This window comes from Hyposmocoma kahamanoa, unplaced genomic scaffold, assembly GCF_003589595.1.
Source record: "Hyposmocoma kahamanoa isolate Upper Pololo Valley unplaced genomic scaffold, ASM358959v1 94, whole genome shotgun sequence".
In the NCBI taxonomy this organism is placed as follows: Eukaryota; Metazoa; Arthropoda; class Insecta; order Lepidoptera; family Cosmopterigidae; genus Hyposmocoma; species Hyposmocoma kahamanoa.
Window position 1 is genome coordinate 8,214,180 of NW_020654878.1, and position 20,843 is coordinate 8,235,022.

A 20,843-nucleotide genomic window follows, 5' to 3' on the forward strand; every position below is an offset into this window, starting at 1 on the left:
TGACTATTTCCAATTAAAAAATAATACTGATCATTATCGTGACGCATTCCTTGTCTATTATTTTTTCAAAATTAGTGACATTTTTAATTATTACGTTTCTAAACGGCTAAAAAAATGTTTAAAAATAAGCAACAACTTTTTTTAAAAGACCCTTACTAAGTAAACATAAGTAATAAGTGCATTCCTATTTACATTTCCCATGAAATTTCATATTAAAAAAAAAGAAACTATGATCGTCTTTTATTTCATACATAACGCTAGTACATTACATAGATGTGGTTGTAGATTGATGTACATAGGAAGTACACAGGTAGATTATTTATCAGCCGCCTCTCGCACATTAGGTAAATTGTCTCCCTCAATCCGATGACTGGTGATGACTCTGTCTCTCAATTTTATAAAAACCTTGTCCGGTTTGGAAAAAACATTTATTAATTTACCAAACTATTGGCATTTATATCGAATATGGGTTGTATAGGAAAGTTTAGTTTCAAGAATATGGTCGTCTCATGAAATTTTCTGGTGATTTATTAACATTGTATTGTTGAAAGTTGCCATTAAGTTCTGCAACGGTTTAGAAAGCAAGAGCTTTTCATCACAAATCAATGTTCGCTAAGTAGCCTTTTACGGTATCTATTTTTAATGTACAACATACACCACTGTGGCCTTTCCGGAGTTCGTGGCTTATGTACATATTTACATTTATAGCATCAAGACTTTTTAAGTTTCTTAATTGTCTATGCGGTGCACGAAACGAACCTCCCCGCACTGTCTCACGCATTCTGGGCAACAATTCCCGAGTACCTTACGCCGATTGGTAAATGGCTGCCTGCCTGGCCGAGCGGTTACCACGCATAGGTCCCGGATTCGATTCTCGGGCCGTATAAAATATTTGTATGGTCTGCATTTATTTCTCTCGTGTGTTTGTGTGTAATTTGTAGTTGTCTATGTGTGTGTCCATGGCACTCGCGACACAGGACTTCCCTAGTGCGTGGCAATGTGCGTGTGCGTTATTTATTATTATTATTATTTTCATCACGGTGTCAAGCTTTATAGTGTGCATGCCATAGATACGATAAAAAGAAGCCATAAAACGTAATTTTCTAAGAAACTCCTTGTAACGTATTGCAATTCACGTATTGCAGAGCGCTGGTGTTAGCGCTGTCATGCGCTTACGCAGCGGGCGGTACGGCGCTGGCGGCGGCGGCAGGCGATGATGACTGTGCGCTCTACTTGACCGGTCCCGGCCGCTCTTCGGCTTACGACTACAGCCTCAATCTACTTAAAGGCAATTTGTAAGTATATATTACGACTACACTATATTCATCATGGTCGTCAACTGGAAGATGTGCTACTAAAGTGTGTGTACGTACTAAAGAAATCACATACCGCTGCGCTTAAGGTTGGTCGTCACCGAAAGTTTATTCTTCGATTCCAATTCAAAGTAATGGCTGTTACCTACCTTACCTACCTTTCTTTTGCAAAGGAAACTTCGTTACTCATACGTGTCTATTTGAGTGTAGATAGTAAAATCAGTGGCTAATTATATAATTACGTCTCAGTAATTAAATGAGACTAATCGCGCAGGACGAAAGACAAGTCAGTGGTATTATATTCATAAATGGTGTTGATATTCCTACCTTTGAAGGCGACCGAAGATTTTTCAAAGATGCCGATGAATTCCGAACAGGGTTGACGGCTCCCTACCTCCTCAACCTCATTGATTAAAGAATTGTTGAATAGATGTTTTCTCAAATTACTGAATAAAATTTAAATTCATTAGTTAGCAAATATTTCTGTATAAACAGCGATATTGGCTGACTAATAAACTTAATTTTTATATGTCCGGTTCAAAATACTTACAATGATCCAGTTTTGTGAGCTCCTCCCAAGAATAGTGTGAGAGAAAATTGCAAAACTCATGAGAGTGAGTAAATTTCACACCCTCTGCCTATTTGCAACATCATTGGCATACATAAGTATGGTAGAGGAACAATTCAAGTATGCTTTTGGTCAACACCATAGTACTAATAAACATAGGCATTTCCAATAGAATGTCACGATGACAATAACAACAATATAGGTCATAGGAGAGTTAAGCGGTCAGCTAACAAACTATCTTTTAGCAACTTCTTTTATTCATTACACGAAACGATGATATAAAGTAATTGAACATTCAATACGTTTTTAAGGACAACCACACACTTTAATATAGCTGTGCTATTAACTAGTTAGTTAATAATTCATGACATTTTATAGCACCGGGTACACTATCGATCTCTTTAAGTGAAACCGCTTGACCAATCTAAACCTGCTTCAAGCAAATAGCAATTTGCACGCTCATATCTCATACCTTTTACGCGCCTAAATGAAACACATGATTTATTGTGAAATAATCGATATATGTAACGCAAGGAGATGATAAATCTATCGACGACACAATTTCAATATTTATAATGGTACAGGGTCGTGCTAAAGCAACGATTATCAATGTCAACAAGTTTAATGCGCGGGAGTGCGGGATCAAGAGTCTTTCTCGTTGTATCACTAGAGGCGTTAAACTTGACATACTTCCGCCGCATGGTTTGTACTGTCTCTATCGAGTCAGTCTCCGCATCTTTCTATTTGCTAATGTTATTAGGATTGATACGATTGGCACCTGTATATCTATTAGACCATACGTGTCAGATTGCTTAAAGGTTAACCTGTAGTCAGAAATGCGATACTGTTATATCACTATTAAAATAATTCCAAATGTTAAGTGAACTGATGGCTTTTTTTATAAACAAGCAATCCCTTTCGCTTTTTTAACGCGTGTAATGTATCTATAAATGTTAAATAAACGCACCAGAACTTTTGTTTTGTTTTGAATGTGTTTTGTTTTTGGAATTATGAATTATACAGTCAAGCAACTCGTCTTACTAGAAAATATGTTGCTATAAGATATAAGGTCTTTACTCTTCTGTGTGTTTAAAAAATACAGCATAAAATGTTACACGTTACATTCCATACAAAAAGTTTTATTTTCACTCCTAACATAAAGTTACTCAACTATTCCCTTTATGGTAACAAAAGTCCAGTAATCTTAATCTGGTTTTCCATTGTTGTAGCGTAACCACATAACAAATTCACATTAGGGTGTGAAACTAGTTGAATTGACCCACTGATCTTTTGTAACTCTAAGGCTGGAGAATTAAGATTCTTTTATGTATTAGGCAATCAAACATTCACTTTCAAAAAACCTTTCGCTTCAAACGCATAAATTCGTCTAAGAGCAATAATAGAGCAATAAAATCATTGGTCAAGTAAAAACAGAGATATTTTCTAAACTAAACTAAAAAACGGATATAAACATCAACATGATATTAAATTACTTCTTTTGGAAACACAAAAACTTGACATAAGATAGCCATAATTTTAAGTGGCGAAATCCTTAAAAAGGCACTGCCAATAAACAAAAAAGAAGACTTCTTTCGAAAGTGGAACTTTACTGTTCTGTATTGAACTTAATTTTTTTTTATAATATCAAGTGAAGGGACGAACAAGTTGTGCGCCTGATGGTGAGGTACACGTCCGTTCATAACAGTTGCCGTGTCACTCACAGGTTTATATCGCAAAGATCTGAGGTCAATGCCACTGCGCCCGTCACCCTGAGACATAAGTTGACAAGTCTCTTGTGCCTGTAATTTCACCAGCATCCTTACCCTTCAAAACCGGAACACAGTAATGCTGACATTAGTGCTTGGCGGCAGAAATAGGTAAGATGGCAGTACTACCCTGGACGAACTCTTTCACAAGGAGCTCTACTTTTCTTGTCCCAGAAACCGTAGTAAAATCATAAAATTTTTAGCAGCCTACTAGTTATTGACACCCTACGAGAAACAATAGTTTTTGTTTTTATGTGATTCAAACAAAACTCAGATAACAGTTAATACATCTAAGCGTAATGCGCGGTTGTGACTTTAACGGCGTGACCTCTGTTACCAACTTAAAATTACAGTTAGAAAATACAGAAAACAGTAGCAGTTAGTTGTGTGTCAATGCTTCTACAACAGTAACATTACCTTGGTAACATTAACCTGCATATTGTGCGTCCATATTGTTTGACAAATACAAACTAACAATGTCAACATCGCTTCCATCTGAGGTCGTGGCGACTAGTTTTTTATGGGTTTAGGAACCGTTAGCTGACTCGGATTATCGATATATATTGCGGTGTTTAAAACTAAATTTATATAAACTAAACTATTACAATAAAAAAACATAGCATTCATCATCGTAAATCTAATTTGGAAATTAGGTATCTGTATTCTCACATTTAACAGATATTAAGACGAATCAAATGTAAGATCGACTAATAAAGTATAGTTGCACTTTAAAACCCCCAATTAAGATAACATTTTAAACGATTTAAACGGGTTTTTATCGAGACCCATTACCTCGAGTCTAATAGAGAAGTTCAATTTGCAGAATATGAAAAATGAACACAACCCAACCACGTCATTAATTGCGAATGTTACTTTCTATAGTCATTCCAGTGGTCACGCCCCGCAGTCTAATATTGTGCCGTGGGCTTCTTACTCACAGTTGTTTTACATTTTTTGCATAGGACTCGTATTTCAAACAAATACACAGTCGTAAATTTGTTACATTAAGATATATAAGGTTTGTGCCTGAAATAAAGAATTCAAAAGGCACTATAATTATAAAATAGCTATTAGACTTAATACCTACGCAGCCTTTTGCATTAAGAAAATTCTTTCTTAATGCAAAGTTGTAACAAAATGGAAAAGAAGCTTTTACATTTTTTTTAAATACCGACCTCAAAAGTTTGTGGGTTTAGAAATAAGAAAGATAAAACGTAATTGATTCATCCCCTAATTTGCTACCCTCAGAGGTGGAATAGTTTTTTGAAATTTGAACCACTGAGGTACTCTCTTTCCGACAACAACAAGAACTATCGAAATCGGTTCACGAATGTCGGCGTAATCACGAAACATACTCAAAAAAAATACAGTTGAATGGTGAACCTCATCCTTTTTTTAAGTCGGTTAAAAAGACTTTTACTACTTAAAGTCGCCTATTTCAAAATACTTATCGAGATACATGTAAAATAATACAATGCGAGATGTAGCAAAGGCAATTTACCTCAAAACATGTGCAACAGACTTTTGAACATTTTAAGGACCTTAGTAAACTAAATGGTAAACCCGCTTAATACCTTAAACGTCTAGATGTAGATAAAACGAAGGTCGGTATTTCCTAATACACGTGTGGTCCGTAGTAAGTTCGTACTATGAGTTAGGTAAGTAGCTAATCACTGGAATTACACACATCTCATCCGAACAACGTGAATGGTCTGATTCTGCACGTGGGAACAGAACGGAATTACAGAACAAAATGATTCCATTGTTTCGCCATTTCTCAACACCTAAGAATCTTTATTTTGTTTTATTAATAATAATGTAAATGATATGTCTGTGCCTCTACCATGTTTGTATCGTGATAGTAAATGTGAGAGATTTATAATTATTTTCAACGGACTTCAAAAAAGGAGGAGGTTCTCAATTCGATTGAATCTTTTTTTTGTATGTATGTTACACGATAACTCCGACTTTTGTAAACCGATTTTAATAATTCTTTTTTGTTGAAAAGCGGGTACTTCAGATGTGGTCCCATTTACATTTGAAGAAAATATTCCACCTCTAAGGGCGGGAAAATAGGCGCTGCCCGGTTTCGCGCAATTTCTGGTAACCGATTTCAACAAAACTGGGCAAACAGATGTAAATTCCACGAACTTTTTAGGTCGACTGTGTCTGTACTGAGATTACATAATATCAAGTGACGGGACGAACAAGTCGTGCGCCTGATAGTTGCAGTGCCACTCAGAGCTTTAAATCGCAAAGATCTGAGAGGCACTGCCACTGCCCCCGTCACCTTGAGACATAAGTTGACAACTCCCTTGTGCCAGTAATTTCACCAGCACGCTAACCCTCCAAAACTGGAACGCAGTAATGCTCACATTACTGTTTGGCTACTTCCCTGGACGAACTCTTTTACAAGGAGCTCTACTGCTACTAAATACTAACTGGTACTAAATACTAAACTGATGGGAAATGAATTAATCATCGAGAAAATTATGTTGTTCAATTTACAAGACTGATAACGAATCTTCTGCGTAGGTGGTGAAAGCGTTATTATAAACAATGAAATCGATTTCATAAATTATAACAATACATATATTAAAACAATGGTTTATTTATTACGCATTTAATATTCATGAATTATTTATCGCGCTAATACGACTAAACTATTATTTGTGGTATAATTTTAACACGAAATAATCGGACGAGAGCAATATACACTCTCAATGTTTTGTGAGAAAATTTTGCTATGATAAGCTTATAAGCTATATAGCAGCACTATAAAAGAATTGCTGTAAACCTTCCGATGACTCACCCTCGAACGGGTTTCATTTTGAGAAGTTGTAAAAATTCTCATTAATATTTTATTTTGATGCTGTTGTTCGTTTACGGTACATGTTTTTAATATCGTATATGCAAACTCCAATCAAGCTGTAATTACTAACTGCCGTAAATGACTAATAAATTACAGAATTGGGACAAACAATTTTGAAAATGAAAAATTTTTTTGGATTTGAATCACGTGTCTATTTTTGTTTTTTTTTTTCAAACAAGCAAACAAACCAACGTTTCGGGCTCTTTATTTGAGAAATTTCACAAAAAATAATTGAATATCATGACGGTGAAACATCCTAACATTCAATAAAACTTAGATAGTTTATTTTGTAGTGTAACTTTTTCACGTAAGAACTTTGAAGAACTAACTACCTTTAGCTTTGACTGTAGCCAACATTGAACATTAATTGTAATCAAAAGGAATCAATAGGAAATGAAACTATTTGGTTGACAACCGTGATCACGGGACCTGTAAAGGGCCCGAAACGTTCGTTTGTTTGAAAAAACACGTATACGCATTTTAAATACTGAAAAATAGTTTCATTTCCAATACATGTAACAGTCGCGAAAATCTAAGAACTCAATAGAATCAATTTCTGTTCGTAATATAATATGATCTGCTAGATATACCTACGAGTACGTATGCATTTGATAAATATATTTTATAGCCCAATTTCTATATTAAGTTGTTCCACTACTTAACCGGAACATTTCGATCCGTTCTAGTAGACATAATCTAACGAATATTATTGCCTGCTATTCGATTATGATCTTATTACAAAGTGTGTATAATTTGTTGTTTACATAATTGCTCTTTACAAATATGAGATCAGTAACGAGACGCCACGTTCAGTTGCGCTGAGAATAATTATAAAGTGAAGCAAATAGGAAGAATTTTGAACTTGTCTACACGGGCAAACTTTATTGCTATTACTCTTGTACAAGTCATGTACGAGTTTGTGAGCTTGTGTATATTTGCTGTTTGAGGGAATAATGGTCATCCATGCAAGTCGCGTATAAGTTTAATAGTTCACATAATAGTTCGAGTCAAATAACAATCTTATTTAAAATTATTTCCGTTCCGGCTTTTTTCTTTTGAAATATTTACTTTTAACCGATTTTAAATAATAGGAAATTCTCACGGTTTTTTTCTATATGTAGAGTAAAACCGGGACAGATGCCGCAGTGGGATAGGTCCTCGTTTTCAAAAAACCTAACTTCCTCAAATCGCAACAAAGAATAATTAGTTTAAATAAGGAGTATAGATACCATTCATCAAATTTCTTGCAGGACTTCGTATGGAATGGACGCGTTTGGCTTGTGCATGCGTTTATCTCCTCGACAAACACGACAAATGGTTCAAATTTTCAGACGCAAGTATTTACTGTCGCATAACTTTGTTGTTTTTTATTATAGGTGTCAATAATGACTCTTTTGTGTATAGCTTAGTTATATAATAAAAGGGCATCTATCCATATCGAATAGGATAGTCGCCTCGATTTTTCGCGGTATAGGTTTGCCCTTAGGGGCAAAGGCAAAATACATTATTTTAGTGAAAAAGACAACCTACCAAAAAAACATTTTATTACGAATTTCACTATTTTATTCTAAAGGGCATCTATCCTCAAAAAAAATAGGTTTGCAAAGAGTCAATTTCTTCAAAATCAGTAAATGTTAGATCAATAAAATCAAGTCTTAATGTAATGTAAAAGATTAAACTAGTTATATCTATAGGAACTATTCATGGTAAACTAATATTTTTTAAATTATTAGGCCCTTTCAAAAAGTGGGGCATCTAGCCCGGTTTTACCCTATGTTCAGCGATAACTCCGTCATTTGTGAACCGATTCTAATGGTTCTTTTTTTGTTGGACAGAGGGTACCTCGGTAGTTCTCCCATTTAAGTTTGGAGACAATGTTCCACCAGTAAGGGTGCAAACTAGGGGATGAATCCGGTTTCGCGCACTTTCCGGTAACCGATTTTAATAAAACTTGGCAAATAGATATAATTCCACGAACTTTTCAGGTCGGTTTTTTAGTACTCTGTATTGAGATTATATATTGTAAGTTCAACTTTCTTCCTGAAAAATACTACTTGTGAACATTCTATTTCTTTTCGTTAATTAGTATGTAACTTGTATACTTTCAGCCTTATATCTTATGTCTTATATATCTTATTATAAATTACGTAACATCCACTGCACATTGCAATATATTATTAACTCTTTGTTTCAGCGGCTACGATGGTCAACACACTTGTATAACTTACGACGCGATCAACCAAGCGTACATCGAGGCAAGGCAGAGAATTGGTTCGTAAAATGTACTCTAATCGCTTATGACAATTTTAAAGAAGGTTCCAACGTTTTGTAGAGATTGCAAGCCGCAATTAGCGTTTTATGCATAATGAAACAAATTTTAAAAAGTAACACTTATGATTTTTAACCGACTCCAAAAAAGAAGGTTCTCAATGCGACTGTATTTTTTGTATATATAGTATATTATGAGATTACTCTGACATTTGTGTACCGACTACGATGATTTTTTTTGTTGGAAAGGGGGTACCTCCATTCAAATATCCACCTCTAATGTCCGCTTGCACTAAACTTATGTATGTTATGACATTCAGTTTATTGGATTTCATACACTTTCAATAAAACTTGGCAAATAGATGTAATTCCATAAACTTTAAAGATCTTTTTTTTTAATTCCTAACTATTCCTAGCCTACCTGTCACAGTTGCACAATTTTCTCAACATTTTTAGTATTGCTGTAACTCTCCAGCAGTACCTACTACTTTTACAAATGTACTGTTACATCTAAGTAACAACAATTTCGTACAGATAATATCGCAATTATAAAGCAATCCCAAAAAATTATACAATAAGTCGGTAACTTGCATCGGTTACTTTCGTTAGTCTGACCTACCCGAAATAAATTCTTCACAATGAATGAGTACACTTCGCAATTAATGTTTTCAACTATTATTATATCAACAGTTGTGTCGCAGCCAAAAGGTGAATGGAAGCCGGAAGATTTCGCCAGTGTGGGCGAACTCATCCTCGATATCTCCATAAATTTGGCTAGAATGTAAGTAAAAAATGCATTATCAAAAAAAGGAATAAAAAATAGATAGAGAGATAGATAAACACTTTATTCACTGATATAACACAAATACAGATTAAGCATACAAGAAAAAACATAATATGATTGTCATACCAGTGACAGGACGCTGACTTAGCATATCTTCTGGGATAGTGCAATTATTACGCGTCACTAGCATTGGATTACGAGTTTCCATTTCGGTCATTTAGTGGCCAAATGAAATCCGCGTAAATGCCGTGGGCAATAAATTGGCGTGATTTACGGAAATCTGTTGTTATAAGTCCATAGACAACATAAATTGATGCTTACTGTGCAAAAATTATAATAAGTAGCTATTGAAATAACAAAGTAATAACAGTAAATATTAGTTTAGTGCAGATACGCGCGTTTTACCAATACTTTACACGCGTAATTTCACTATCCCCGACGATATGCCAAAATTTTCTACGGCGCTGGTTTTCAATCAGAACCAACAAGAGGGATTAGGTTATTTGAAAGCAAAAATTTAATGACTATACGTAAAGTTATACATTGAGATAATAATATACGTAGTAAAGTGTAAATAGTGCATCTAAAATAACCTCTTTGATATGTAAGTGCATCAGCGAGTGTGAATACTTATAATTACAGCTGTAGGAGTAAATTGTGATTGTAAATAGGTTTTAATGTTTAGTATATTATAATGTATACATATAATATGAATAGATGAATGTAAAAACAAAATTTCATTCTAGATAGACTAAGGAAAAGAATATAAACACACAGCACAAATTTTCGAATTGAGAGTAGGTGTTGCCGGTATAGTGCTTTGAATTTGGATTTGGATGTCTCGTTGCGTGTAAGTGGTGATAATAACACCATGTAACCCGATTTTTTTATTCTGAGTTATCAATACCATTTTGTAGTTGGTTTTAGAACCTAGAAATGTGTATATTTGCGAGATGAGGTAAATACCACTATGTAGCTATGTAAACAGGCAGCTATGTAACCACTGTGACAGCCACAAAAGGTAAGCTTCAGGGGTACCTATAGCTATTCTTTTCTACATACCTGCAGTATTTTTTTTTTAAAAAGAAATGGAAAACTAGACAGTTTCAGCTTTTCCGTATAACAAACAAAATTAGAGTTACGATCTACTGATATATTTTCTAAGTACACGTTAAGACTTTTCTATGGTCGACTAGAAACAGAACTTTTTTGAAAATTTGTTACATAGTGTAATTTATCAATTCATATGAGGATATCTATATACATACAGTTGTTCGGCACTGAAATCCACTATTCTGCCCTCAGAACGAAAAAGGGCACAACTGCTATATAAAATACGCATAGTACGAAAAAAGGCTTTTTCGTTACGAGGGCAGTATTTATACCCCATTTTTTGTTTTTGTAAATAAAACATTTGAACTGTGCCTTTTACATTTAACTTACACGAAACAATGGGCAAGTTAGTACACGGACGAAGAGCTGCTTATGAAAGAGAGTTCGTCCTGGGAAGTACTGCCACCTTATCTATTTCTGCCGCCAAGCAGTAATATGAGCATTACTGTGTTCCGGTTTTGAAGGGTTAAGGATGCTGGTGAAATTACAGGCACATGAGACTTGTCAACTTATGTCTCCGGTTGACGGGCGCAGTGGCAGTGCCCCTCAGATCTTTGCGATTTAAAGCTCTAAGTAACACTGCAACTGTTATGGACAGGCGTGTAGCTTACCATCGAGCGCACGACTTTATCGTCTCGTCACAATTCTAGAAAACTGTATGAAGTAAAGCTCACAATTATTTCTACAGACAATCTGCAAGATTCAACACCGCAACGAATTACAAAAATGAAATATTTTCACATATTATGCGAAGAAAATTATGTTGTAGCCATCCACGTATTACCGTTTATATGAGCACAGATTTACATAACTGATTAACCGCAAATTGCACACGTACAGTATGAAATGAACCTACTTGCATACGATTTTAAGAAAAAAAGTGTATTTGAATACTAGCATTAGAAACAGATTTACTTATTCCTTAGATTCATATAATCAATTTATAATTGTTGGTTGATAAGAACACTTCAGTAGCAGTAGAACTTGTGAAAGAGTCCAAGGAAGTACTGCCACCTTATTTCTGCCGCTAAGCAGTAATGTGAACGTTGCTGCGTTTTGGTTTTAAAGGAAATTACAGACCCATGGGACTTGTCAATTTATAATGACAAGTTACAATTAGTACAAATAAAATCGTGAAACAGATCTCACAGCCGATTTCATATAAAAATATTAAAGAATCCAAGTGAACTTTTATCCAACGTTTATTTACACAATAGCAAACGACCTTGTTTTTTAGTGTGCTCTCTTTATCCTTTAACCAAGATTGATTACTGAACAAGGCTTTTCAGATCCGCTGTCTTGTCTTCATTATTCAATGACCCTCGAATGTCACGACGACGTGGAACAAAAGGGATAATATTGCAATGTTTTTCCGCTTGCGGCGCCAATAGCAAAATTAGGAAACAAACTTTATGAAGCATGATTCTTTTCATTTCTACAGTCGATTATACAGCACTAATTGTTATGTTTGAATTGATCCATCCGTCCCTTTGCATCGATTAAAATAGCTTGCTTAATAAATACACGATAGGTTCATTTACATCATACAGGACTGGACCTTGACCTTAAAGGCTTTTGTCGCCCACATACAAGCGACCTTTGCAGTGAGAGGGTCTTGCAAATGTCATCTCGGACTCTAAGTGCGTTTGCAAATCGGTGACATAATGGTCGCGGCAGTTACACCGTTGATGTGACCATTGAAAGATAGCTAAAAACTGATTTCGTCTAAAATATGAGACACGTTCGCCACGCGACACTAACGCAACCTTCATTTATTTTTTTATGCGTACGAAGTATGGGTCTAATTATTTGCGCAAGTCGCAGCGACAGTCACGTTAAATCTGCGTCCTACATTTGCAACGCGACAGCAGTCAACTTGTTGATTCAGAGCATGACTCATCCGGAAGATAAAACTCTTGCCTATCTAATGATTCTGAACGTATCTAGACACACAATTTGACTGATTTTACTGGATAAATGGCGCCAGTGGACCACGATTTCCTTGTACTGATTCATTTGACGTAAAGGAAGTCATTATGCATTCCAACATTGAGTGATGTTCAATTGAGACCCGTAAAGAATGATTGTCTAGATTGCATTGACTGGTGCTTGGTAAGCAATTAAAGCAGCTTTTGAACGAGAATACGGTAGTCATGGTGGCCAAGTTTTGTAAGTATATTTCACGATATAAGTTACGCGTGGAAAGATTTTTTGGTTGATCGCTCGATTCCAAGGGGATTAGGGTAGGTATATAATTTTGCTTATTGTAAATGATTACTTCGGAATATGAACATTTTATATCCGTATTCTAAATATTTAAATACGTAAAATATCGATGAGATGCTGTCCTTCACCGTTGAAGCTAATGATAATTATTAGGAATCTAAAGTCCACACGACTCTGGAATACTGAAAAATTACAATAAAAGGTTTAATTTTTAATTTAATTTAATTCTTAATCAAATTCAAATCGAATTTAAACGATAAAACAAAATGTCTAATCGAGATCCGTAATATGTCGTTAACCCACTTATGTAGTAGTTTAGAGGGCCGAACCGCTCGCCTTTTTCTGACATTATCCACCAGTCTGTCAAGGACTTACCTCACCAGCCGCACCACGTCAGGTACTGTGCTTCGACTAAGAGCTTATGCATACAGCATATTTTTTACGCACAGACGACATGCAAATGAATTGAGTTGACGCGATTCAAAATAGATTTATCTCATCCAGTAAGTCGCAATCGTAGCCAGTAAACCATTGCACACGTTCACAAAATCAGACGTGTCGCAAACGCGTGTTTTTTTATAATACTAAGTGACGGGACCAACAAGTCGTGTGCATGGCGATAAGCGCCACGCCTGTCCCTAACAGTTGTTGTGCCACTCAAAGCTTTTTATCGCAAAGACCTGAGGGACTCTGCCACTGCGCTCGACACCTTGAGACATAAATTGAAAAGTCCCATGTGCCTGTAATTTCACCAGCACCCTTATCCTTCGAAACCGGAACGAGAAATAGGTAAGGTGGACTAACTCTTATAAATATACCTGGACTAACTCTTTCACAAGGAGGTCTACTTCTACTAAAATGTAACGAGTGTTCGCGAAACGCGCGCCATCTGCGGGTATAGAATATGCCGTGTGCATACACGCTATACGGTTATATAGATGACTGCGGTAGACTTAGCTGCATAGCTTTGTATGCGTGTTTCAACCAATACAAACGCAACAAACTGCTTTTTGGACCTCTATTGCGGCGCAGTAAGTTCGCATCGCATCCGCGCGTAACAAACACGCTGCTCCTGGGCTCTAAGGGTCGTAGTCCAGAACTCTACTCAATGCTCAAGTCAGGATTTGAGCAGACTTGAGTATGATTTCAAGCACTGGAAATACGACCCTAATGGCAAGGATATGAGTATGATTTTCAGTGCTCACTGCAATACTCAAGTCCTGACTTGAGTATTGAGTAGAGTTCTGGAATACGACCCTAAGTCTCACTTAGGCACATCGTTAAGGTCTTCTGAGCGATGTCATACACTTTAATTATGTCGGACTGTTTGACGTCTGGCATGGCGCACTACATTGCTCTAAAAGTAACAGCCATATCGTATTTACTAAATATTAATCAACGCTCAACAAACTAATGCTACTTGTTATCTAACACTTGAAGCTAAAAAAGGAAGTAGAAAGTATTGAAGCGCACAACACGTTACGTTACCTACCCCATTGCGAAACCCATTGCCAAATCCGAGGTCGAATATCAAAACGCTCACTAGGTAAACTATCACATGACTTAATACTTATGCTCATATGCGTTTATCGTACCGTATCATCAGTAAGGTCAATAAATACAAAAATATTATTTATATTTTCATTTGAATGTCTATTGGTGTACACCTCTGTCCATGATCGACGCATTTGGGTCAAGTTCATTTGGCATGTTGTTGTGACTAATGTTTTCAAATTTGGCATACTTGGTTTGCTGATATATTGATAATAAGTTTCTAATGTAGGTAATTTATTACTTTGAATAACTGTAAAAGTATTTGGAAACACGGCAGTGCCATCGCCAAGTCACCGTACACCATACATACCATTCTATATTGAAAAAATTTGCACTACTTTCTAATACCCTAGACAAAACCATAAATGAAAAGAGCGCAAGCCTGTCCAACGTGTACAATTAACATATCTACGAATACTTTTAATAAGGTGAAATCAATATCCACTTTCATAAAGCCACATTCTACCTATTCATCATATTTACCATATAAAATGCTATCAATAATATGCAAATTAAATGCCCGACCAATAATTTTTATGTCCTACAAATCAGGTCATCTCAAAGTATAATCGAAAGTAACATGGAGATATAAAGGTCAATATTTAGCAAATCACGTCCGATCATTAAGTGATGTAACAAGGAAGCATCTCTTGTAAGACGGTAAAGCTTGTAGAATTCCATTACATAATGGTAAATCTGTATAACATTTAAAACAGTTTCTTTTGTTAAATTATCACAAAAATGTCGTTTTAACGCCCAGAAACATGTAACGTTGCAATAAAAGTTCAACTTGACGCGAGATGTATTCACAGATTCCTTTTTGGGCTGGTTGGATGGTTTTAAAAAAACAAGTGTTAAAAGTTGTGCAATACACCGGAATCATATTTTGTTTAATTAAACGTTATGTGTATTATTTGTGATCACATTTATGTTATGATATTTACATCTTAATTTGTAGATGTTCTAATTAGATGTTTTTTACGTACGTTCTGCGACGTTTATTGCCATAGAAAACCTCGGCCTATATACATCAATTAGGTACCTTATAGAATGTAATTTATATTAATGCAAGATTTATTATATTATGTTTAATCATCAGTCGCAAAAACGAATTTCAAAACTATTGTTTATAAAAGTTTTGACGTTATCGTGATAAGCAGTCATACAGACTTTCTTTTTTTGTTTGTTTAATATATTATAATATATGTATAATTACATATATGCTATAATAAAATCTATTGCTATATAATAATGAATTTATTTGAAAAATAACATATGAAAATCACAAAGCAAGGTCATTTTTCCTTATTCGATCGCAGCCCAAATTTTAATTTGTTTTATGAACTCGACTGTATAATCATTTTAAATAAGGAAATGTTAATAATACATGTTTACAAGCAATAAATCATTTATATGGTACAATAAATTGAATGAAGTGGAAATCAGTGGTCAATGTGGATTTTATTGAATTTTATTTTAGATAGTACTGTTAAATAAACATAGGCGTATCTAGGCATAGGACAGCCGATGGCAATGCCAGGGGTGCAAACCATATCGCGCGGGTAGTCGCCGCTTCTATGTGCCCTCACAATACTCAATAAGTTTTAGTAGCAGTAGAGCTCTTAGAGAGAGTTCGTCCAGGCAAGTACCTTACCTATTTCTGCCGCCAAGCGGTAATGTGAGCATTACCGCGTTCCGGTTTTTAAAGGCATGAACGCTGGTGAAATTACAGACACATGAGACATAATTTTTAAAGTTAATTTATGTGTCAAGGTGACGGGCGCAGCGGTAGTGCCCCTAAAATCTTTGCAATTTAAGCTTTGAGTGAGCCTGCAACTATTATAGACAAGCTTGTCGCTTACCACCAGGTGCACGACTTCTTTGTCCCATCATTTGGTATTATGATATTATAAAAAATCAGGAAATCCCTGTTCTTCTGGGACCTCTATTTGTGGTTTGGTCTGGTCTGCAGCAGTCACTGGTCCAGACTTGAAAAAGGGCTAGGAGGTAGTTAGATGTAGGAGCACTGATCGAACGTTGTGATGTAATCCGAAAGAGGCGTGCGTACGTTTATATTATCGCCAAAATCTATAGCGTTTTAAGTTTCATACCTATGTAAAGTATTAAAGTGTATCATGCGAGCACACCTTCATGGTGTCTGATGCAAAAAACTAACTATGTAATTATCATTCTCGCAAAAAGTTCGAACAGTTTTAAATAGACCGTTTAGAGATTTGCACATTACTCGTACAATGAGTAAAAGATATTCCGCGTCTTAAACTTGCAATACAAATGTGGGGGGACGTGTTGTAGCTATAAATTTATTATTTTAAAATCGATAATCTCGTCGATGCTGCGTTCCTTACCTTATTTATTCCGTTTCTTTTATAAACACACACACTCAACACACACATAGACAACCACAAATTACACCCAAACTCACGAGAGAAATAAATGTAGGCCATACAAATATTTCTCCCAGCTCAATCGAACCTGGGACCTCTGCGTTTTAGTCCGGCATTATAGCCGTTCGGTCACGGAGGCAGTTCTGTGGGGCTGTTAATGAACCGTAGCATATTTTCCACAGATACGGTCTAACCTACGAAGAAATCGAAAAGGGCCTACCACTCATTGACACATCTAGGACTCTGATTCGTGAAGTTTGTCCACCGGTGTTTTCCCACGTCGAGTGTCGTGCCGGCAAGTACAGACGTTTGGATGGTCTATGCAATAATTTGCAAAAACCGACTTGGGGCGCTACTAATGCTCCTTTCCAGAGGTAAGTGGTTTTTGTTTTTGTTAGTATATTCTAGACTATGTAAAGGAAATGGATAGAGCTCTGGAAAATTACAAAGACATTAGTCGTAAGAAGTATGGTTATTATTTTTTAATCATTTAAAAAAATATATTTGTGTAATAAATTAAATTACAGCCTACCCATCATTGAGGAATCTGAGATAATTTTTCGACCTTGCTGTTTTCGACAACCTTTTTTTAATTTATTTCCGCACTTCCTTCGCTCAGTGGCATTGACATTGGTATTTTAAACCATTTACACACATCCAGGGTCACGAGTTATCCGCATTGTGGCGTAAATGTATTTCTTGATAGGTGTACGTAATTTTAGTAGCGAATCCAATTGCGTAACTTTTGCAAATTGAATGTTGTTTACAAAAATTAGTTAATGGACAATGTTGAGCTGACAAGTCGGATTTTTGACCTTTGCTAGGTATTTAGCGAAATTTTTGGAAATTGTTTTTGCCACTTACAACTACGCCAATACAATTCCATAAATCTAAAGGTACCTCGACACCCTTTTTCAATGTAAACGATAAAAATAAAACCAAACCAAGAAGCTGCTTTGTTTCCTTGAACGTTACATCGCAAGTTTAGGGTGCCTTCATATTAGACGCTTATAGAAGCACTGCAGTGGCGCTATTAATTTTTATACAATATTAAATGCAGCACCACAATCGCGCGTTTTGCAGGCTAGATATTGTATAAATAAATATAAAGTAATGGTTTATTATCTCAACACAAGGAAAATACTCTTACAATAGACTAACAATATTAAATGTTGCATCCCATGTGAGAGACTGGAGACAGTAGGCAACTAAACCTGTATTACAGCTCACTAAGCCTTCAACCTTTCAGAGTAGTCTTAAGTAAAGTAAATAATCTTAAAAGAAAAAATCAATTAACTGTTGTTTAATAAAAATTGTTACTATCAATGAGTGCATGAAAATTGGTAGAAGCGCGGCTGCCGCGCCACAGTCACGCCACTGCAGCGCTTCTAGAAACGTTTAATTTGAAGGCACCCTCAGGGCGTGTTCCGATTATGTCGTAGATAACGTTTTATTTATCGTTGGACGACTGTTGCGTCTAGCCTGTTCCCATATCACGATTATCTGTCGTAACTGTCTCGTGAACGTTTATTTTATCGTTGAACGACTGTCGTGTCTAACTGTTCTCACTAGATCGTGACGACAATTTAACACGGTTCACGGCAGCCGCCTTGTAGTTTGCACGACAGAATCGTTTGTAGCTGCGATTATCTGTCGTCACATTTTTATCGTGATGTTTTATTTATCGTCTGACGACGTCGTTCTAGCTCTTCCCGTTGTCACGTCAGTCTGTCGTAGTAACGTTAAAAAAGTCGTGAATGACAGTCAATCGTGTAGTGCTATATGTGAACAACTTCATTTAAATATACAAGCCACGACACTTTAAACTGCACGAGTATCTGTCGTCACGACATACTGGGATGAACACGCCCTTATGCGTTCATCAACTGGGCGGCATATTTCAAATAGAATCATATTTTAAATAGAAAACTACGTAGAGACTCAGACATATTAACTAAACAACCGGATAAGTCACGTAACTGAGTCGAATTTTTCTCGACATCTTTCGAACCAGTCCTTAAGAGTTGATGCTCAGCTCGAATTTAATTTTTTCTTGTACGAAAACGGTTCATTTTGCTTGAGTCGAGCGGCGGGGACACTGTTTTCGTTTCAGAATTTTTTTTTACAAACGATTGGATGAATAAATGAAGAATTTAGTTCAGTTGATGAAAAAATATGGTACATGTAAAGTACCAATTGTAAAATTTCAAGGTAAATTTGTATTTTATTCTCTCGTGAAAATTTTTACGAATCGTGTTTTCACACTGTCAGTGTATATTCTTAATTTTAGTATATATTTTTTCCAAAGTGATTCATTCAACACTTTCACTAATGCGTGACTTATGGAGAATAAACGGAAACCATTTATTTATATATTTTACATTTCACATGGTCGAGTATTACAGATTTATAGCCTTAGAAGTATTTTAGTAGTTACATTCATGGGATACCCCATAAGGGTGTAGCAAATTACACTTAAAATTAAGATTAGAATTAAAATTAAGATACTTTTTAGATTTTTTAACATAATTGATTAACATGAATTTTTATTACTATTTATACATATATACATATTTATTTATTCATTGTTATACATAATATTATTTATATTTAATTTGAAATTCCAAATACATCTAGGTTTGTATTACGATATGTCACATTATATTATGTGATTTATTCACAATCGTCATTCAAGAACTCACCTACGTACCTACTACTCAGTATTAGCATTTCAATAACAGTAAATTTTTCAGTAGGCGGCAAAAAGATTTATCCCTTATTTCCTCTTTTATTGTGTCAGGTATTTTATTATAGATTTGTATGGCTTTATAGTGTGGGCTGTTTTTAAATATTTGCATTTTTATGGGCGGAGTTTGTAGTTGTTTGTTGCGCCTAGCGCTGGTGCAATGTTTAAATTCGTCGATGTTTTACATTACGCGAATAGCGCTGATTCACAAATGTAAATGGAGGGAAACAATAATTTTTTTTATCTTATAAAGTATATAGTATATTTGCCAGAATTGGAAGACACTTTTTTTGTAACACGAAAATATCATGCGCGTCCTTACTATCTCCCCATAACAATATGCCATATCTGATTCATGCATATGCATAACCATAATAATTATGGTGTTAATTAAGATTTGAAATGAGTGTTCATTTCTAAGACGGATAGTGCATACGTAAACTGTGAGAGTTAAGCTTTTACATTTTCGAATTGGTTCTTTCAAGTTAGGTGTGTATCTACCGTGAATCCTAGTAAAGGGAATTTATTGGTTTCCTCAATATTTAGATACTCAGATTTCAGGTCAATGGCTGTCTGATGTTTTGATGAGGACGAAATTGAATCATTTTTGTCTTTTTAAAATTTACTTCCAAATTATGAGCCGATAACCAGTTATTAACTTGACTGAAGCCAGCCATCATATTATTCCTACTTTCCCTATCATTTTCAAAACGGAACAATAAGGACACATCGTCCGCAAACAATATACACGGTAATGAAAGCGTGACGGATAGTTCGTTTACATAAATAATAAACAGAAAACATCATATCACGTTGCCCTGTGGAACTGACCAATTTGTACTTCTTATGTTTGACTGCATTTGTTGTATTTCTCGGATTTGAATATTATAATGTTCACTTTCAACGTGTTTCCTGTTTCTCAAATAAGATTTTAGCCAACTATGTACCTTTCCGCGTATGTCTATGTTGTATAGTTTAGATAATAGGTTATTATGTGAAACCCTGTCATATCAAGAAGTATACCTATCGCGTACGATTTATCCTGGATGTAGTTAAATACCTGTTGCATATATTTTACGACAGCGTGTGTAGATAATCGATTTTTACGAAAAGCAAATTGGTTTTTGTTTTTCTTTTTTTTTCAGTTGACTTTGTATAGACTATTAATCATGAGTTTCATGTGGTCCCTAATCATAAAAACTCGTAATGAAGGACCAAGCACTGGTTT

At 35.4% G+C, this 20,843-nt stretch overlaps 1 protein-coding gene across 3 annotated transcripts in view; it reads left to right on the top strand.

Moving 5' to 3' along the window:
- The window catches only part of LOC113237797 (peroxidasin homolog), a 51,910-nt gene that overhangs the window by 14,295 nt on the left and 16,772 nt on the right, over nucleotides 1–20,843 (top strand). For all 3 annotated transcript variants that reach the window (XM_026474464.1, XM_026474463.1, XM_026474465.1), the window contains exons 2-5: nucleotides 1,146–1,295; nucleotides 8,714–8,790; nucleotides 9,478–9,568; nucleotides 17,052–17,243. In XM_026474464.1, coding sequence (XP_026330249.1) covers nucleotides 1,146–1,295; nucleotides 8,714–8,790; nucleotides 9,478–9,568; nucleotides 17,052–17,243 — 510 coding nt within the window. The remainder of the gene's footprint in view (nucleotides 1–1,145; nucleotides 1,296–8,713; nucleotides 8,791–9,477; nucleotides 9,569–17,051; nucleotides 17,244–20,843) is intronic.